The 4,861-nt window shown below is 42.9% G+C and overlaps 1 protein-coding gene across 2 annotated transcripts; it reads right to left on the bottom strand.

The window, feature by feature from the left end:
- Positions 1-259: 259 nt before the first annotated feature.
- Positions 260-4,489, bottom strand: LOC307230034 (coiled-coil domain-containing protein 174-like). 2 transcript variants are annotated; one of them, XM_080000213.1, is made up of 11 exons: positions 4,383-4,489; positions 4,067-4,168; positions 3,749-3,849; positions 3,568-3,626; positions 3,263-3,422; positions 2,511-2,606; positions 2,271-2,407; positions 1,947-2,041; positions 1,549-1,699; positions 1,289-1,438; positions 260-1,055 (listed from the first exon to the last, which is right to left on the bottom strand). In XM_080000213.1, exons 1-11 carry the CDS (start codon positions 4,422-4,424, stop codon positions 397-399), a joined length of 1,752 nt encoding a protein of 583 aa, XP_079856339.1. In that variant the 5' UTR covers positions 4,425-4,489; the 3' UTR covers positions 260-396. The 2 variants fall into 2 exon arrangements, with proteins under 2 accessions (XP_079856339.1, XP_079856340.1); XM_080000214.1 differs by having other exon boundaries at positions 1,289-1,435.
- Between the last annotated feature and the right edge of the window lie 372 nt (positions 4,490-4,861).

The following is a 4,861-nucleotide window of genomic DNA, read 5'->3' as shown; positions in this document are numbered from 1 at the left end:
ATCATCAATGGTTATGAGCACAGCACCATCTAGTGTTTAACGGTGCAGCTGAGACTCCTGTGTGAGAGGAACCACATTACTGACCCAAGGGGTCAATAAAGTGCTGTCTCTCGATAACTAATCATCTATGATTTGAAACAGATGTCCAGCATGATATTAATTAAAAATAGCCATGCAGTAGGAGCTTTAAGTTAAAAAAAATTAAAAATAAATAAAATACATCAAATTTAATCAATTCTAAACAATGTGAATTGCATCAAATCGTCTTTAATAAAAGGTTCCACGGAGATTGGAATTAATTTAACTACAATGATTCATCTAACAATTAATTAAGTTATTAGCCATATTTCACACTCAAAAAACTGCAATACAAATTATACAGCCAATGTAAATGTATTAACTATAGTTCTTGTAGAAGGACAGCATGTCGTCCAGGCTTTGAGGGGGAACTTGTGGGGGGCAGCTGTAAGGGGGCAGGCCCTGGCCCTGCATCTGTGGATGTGGATATGTGGGACCCTGGGGTACATATTGGCCCGGGTACTGAGGGGGGAAAGGTGGAGCGTACAGGGGTGCTTGTGGAGGAGGAAACTGGGGGTGAAACGGAGGAGGGAGAAATTGGTAGTTAAAAGGCGGAGCACACTGAGGGTACATGACTGGTGAGGAATACTGGGGGTGCGATGGAGGAACCGGATTGGGCACGGTGCTTCGGGGTTCTGGTTCTAATGTGGCCTGGGTGTTCATGGGAACAGTGTGTTGCGGTTGAGGTTGAGGGGGCGATGTAGTCACTGTGACCTGGGGACAGGGCGTCTTCTCCTGGGCACCGGGCGTCTCCTCCTGGGCACCGGGCGTCTCCTCCTGGGCACCGGGCGTCGTGCTCTCAGAGCTTTTCCCTGCTCCGTTTGACCACTTAAACGCCATTTTAGCTTTGTTCTCCTGCTGTGGGAAAGTTCTTTTCCTCACCGACGTCCTCTCCTCAGAAAAGTAAGCAGAGGGAGGAGCAAATTCGGAATCGCGCTCCTGTCGACGGCGACTTGTCCACTCACCAAGCATAAATTCTGGGGAGAATAAAAAATTGTGTTAGAGATATGTAGCTGTCTACCTGATGACTACTGTATGTAAGTAGTCATCAGGTATTTATGTAAGAACAGGTTTATATTCCTAGTCCTGGCAAGATGGGTTCAATAGGCAAAATACAGAACCCCTGAAAACGGGGGTCACAAAACACCCTGTCTGCAGGAAGGAGATCTATTCAGTTTAGAGACACCAAAAGATTGAACTAGTATTTTACCTTTGCCCCTGTCCCATTCTCTGACATGTGGGATTCCAGGCCTGGAATCCTTCCTCTCCTGGACCTCCACGTCCACCTTCTTCACTCTGCTGATCTCAGGAGACTCGTCTGCTGGAGGCGAGGGCCCGATCACATCCTCTTCCTCCTCTTCTAGGACAAGCAGGACACGACCATACCGTGTTAGTATTTATGACAAACCATACACTTCAGCAAGCAAGCAGACTTTTAAACGTGATCAGGTCCCGTATGTGTGTCCTAACCTTCCATTTCCTCTCCTTTCTGGTCTTCCTCTGAGCCGTCCAGCTGTCCTGCCTTCTTCATCTTCCTCTGCCTCACCTTGGCCAGACGTGCCTTCAGGACCGCTTTTCTCTTGTCCTTCAGCAGTTCCCTTTTACTACGCTGCTCTGTGGTCTGGAAGACAGGACGGATGGAAAAGGCCGTGCCGTTATTCTGTCTGTTCCAATTTACTAGTTCTCACTGTATGCCGTGAACACATTTTATTTTTTGCAAAGGTTCTGAATTTAGCCATTTTATGTATTTGTTAATTCAAGTTGAAAAGGTGGAAGCACCATTGTTTTAAGAAAAAAAACAAAATACAAATATATTTTTTAAAGCAGCTTTAATGCATTTTCTACCGACCTATTTAGCGTCTCCTTACCTGGTCTCTAAGCATGTCCAGGGTGTCTCTCTGTTTTCTTCGCAAATCCTGATCCTGAGAGAATGCAAAGTAGCCGACACCAAGCTCCCGGGCCTCTGAGATCCACAAAGAGAGGAAAGATCTTTGACCAACATGTTCTTTGAAACATCTGCCTCTGCCCATAGTAAAGCCAAAATGTTAAAAAATTACTATAACATGTCAGTACACAGAGCTGACAGAACGACATGGTTCCTAGGCAAAGGACAATGTGTTTTTTTTGCAATTTAACAACTCGAACAAATACAAAATGAAGGACTAAAGTCTTTCAAATGCAACAATGCTCACCTTGTTGCCTGATGTCCTCATAATGAATTGGTCCTACAGGCCTCTTCATAGCTTCCTCTTCCTCCCGCTCCCATTCCTGCCGCTGCAGCTCTCGACGCATGTCCTCTGACAGTAAGGTCTTCTCGACTGAAGAGTTGCTACACAGATTAATACATATATTCAGAGTTGTAGTCGCCACACTGACATCAGTATCTGGTGTAAATTCTCAGAAGCGGTGTGCCATGACACTAAGTTACATACATTTTCCCCTTAAGATCTTGATCCATTTTCCTAAAGTCGGGCAGGTCTTTCTTCATGCATCGCCGAGACCTTCCTAAAGTATCCACATAGTCCACCCTACAGAGAGAAGTGGAGGAACGATAAATATAGGTTATTAGTATAACAATATTAGTCATAGTAATACGAGAATATTGTAGCATATTTACATTATCATTGCATCATTATGGATACATAAACACAACACAATGAATAGTAGACATTGTAAAGCTGCAGACGATAAAAACTATCAAATCCTTACCACGTCAATCTCAAAATAGAACAGTCATTTACTAAACTACTAAGTAGTCTGATTGTATTTAAATGATCTATTCTGTTATCTGAAAGTACATCATTAAAATATCTATCGAAAGAACATTGCAAGTATATGTAGAATAGTAGTTTAGGTTGGTCGGTGATTTATGACACCATGTCACAATATAAAGACATGATTATTACAATTGACAATAAACATCAAATGGACGTTATACCATACATACAAAATGTTCTTGTATCAATCGGATAACTTGACTTTGATACCAATTCTTGAGCACACAATTTCCCTTTGTTTTTTTAAACAATATCTAATGAGTTAAAGGTTGCTTGAATATAAAAAAATCTCTCCTTTTTACAAAATAATGGATTATCATGGATGCAAATCCATGGATACCAATAAATCATTTGATACTCAGCCCTAACCATACTCTGATAGGTTTAATACACTGGTTTTAGATTACCATTCCTCATCCGGGTTCTGGGGATTTGGAATAGGGGCGGAGCTGTTTCTTTCTTCATCTTCTCTCTCCCGCTCCCTCTCCCTCTGTTCAAATGCTTCTTTTTTCTTGTCGATAATCTTCTGAGTGAAATCAACCAGGAACAGCCCCTCCGTTTCCTCATCTAACACATTGGGGCACAAACAAAGGCAAAGTGTGAACGGACAGCATTGCTTATTATTCTCCTCCAGTCAAACACAGTCGTACACAGCATGTGACCGATGCACATGTCATGTTTATTATGAGTGCATAATCCATCATCTACCTACCAGGGAAGTCTCCTTTTGTCATCTGTTCGTAGAGTTTGGCCTTTTCCTCTAACTTGCGCCTGGTTTAAAAAAAAAAGAAAAAAAAAAGAAAAGACAGAAAGAAAGAAAGTGTGGCAACAACCCGTTGTTGTACAGCACAGTTTATTTAACAGTGTATGAAGGAGTGGTGTGTGGCACTCACTTTGCCTTGTCCAGGGTGTTCTCCTCCTCAGCCTGCTGCTCCACATCTTTCTCAGCGCGAGCCGACACCCCAGCATTCGGTTTGCTCCAAACATTAGGTTTCTGCACAATGACGTCACGTGTAAATAACACACTCCATTGCGTTCATAACAACAACAGTGACAATACTTGTTATAATTTGATTATTCAAAATACCCAAGTTTTTCTAAAAAAAAAATGTGTTCGTTCTGGTTATAAATCTTCCATGCTTATATCGCTTTACACAACTTTAATTGTAAATGTTTCTTACAGCTGCCATGTCCCATAAGACGTGCAGTACCTTGACTTTGGACTTGGATTTGAACGCAGTGTCTTCTTGGCCTAGCTTCGCCTGTTTGAACTGCTCCTGTTTCCTGTAGAGTTCGGCCTTGAGGTCCACGAGCTGCAGACACACGACGACAGCCAGAACATTTGGGGAAACATCGACATTAAATGCAAGTTACTCGGGCTGGGAAGGGGCTGTTTGGCTGCACGCATCCTAGCTAGCGCAGCCAGCTTGGCTTGGCTTGGCAACATAAACGACGCTTTTATCGGACGACGTGCAATGAGACGACCGTGCCCTCGGTTTGCATCTCCGGGCAAATCATGCGACGTACCGAGGAAGCGGTGACGTCAAACGCCTTCTTCTTTCCGTCCATGTTTGTTTGCTCGTCCGGCTCCGCGGCTCAGCCGAGCGCGACAACCACGTGGTTGATGACGTCAGACGCCGAGGCCGCCTCCGACCCGTGTGACCGGAAATGGTTTGATGGGTTTGAACGTTTGAGCGCCGGCCCCCTTGCGTCCACCTGGCGCACTACCGCCACCACCTGGACTGGAGTATAAAGCACTTCTTATCAGCAGGTTACTTATAACTATGCTCAACTAAACTTCATAGCACATAACACTTAAAATAATTAATAAGAAATAATAAGAAACTACAGGTTTTTTTGTCAAATTTAATTGTGTTTTATTTAATTGTATATATTTGTTGATTTGTTTGATTGTTTGTTTGTTTATTTATTTTATTTTGGTTTATTTGGGGTTTTTTTTTAATTGAATATTTCAGTTCATCCTGTCACAGCTGAATTGCTCAAAA

This window comes from Zeus faber (assembly GCF_960531495.2).
Source record: "Zeus faber genome assembly, chromosome: 5".
NCBI lineage: Eukaryota > Metazoa > Chordata > Actinopteri > Zeiformes > Zeidae > Zeus > Zeus faber.
The sequence above is the reverse complement of the archived record's forward strand: the minus strand, read 5'-3'. Positions and strand labels throughout refer to the sequence as shown.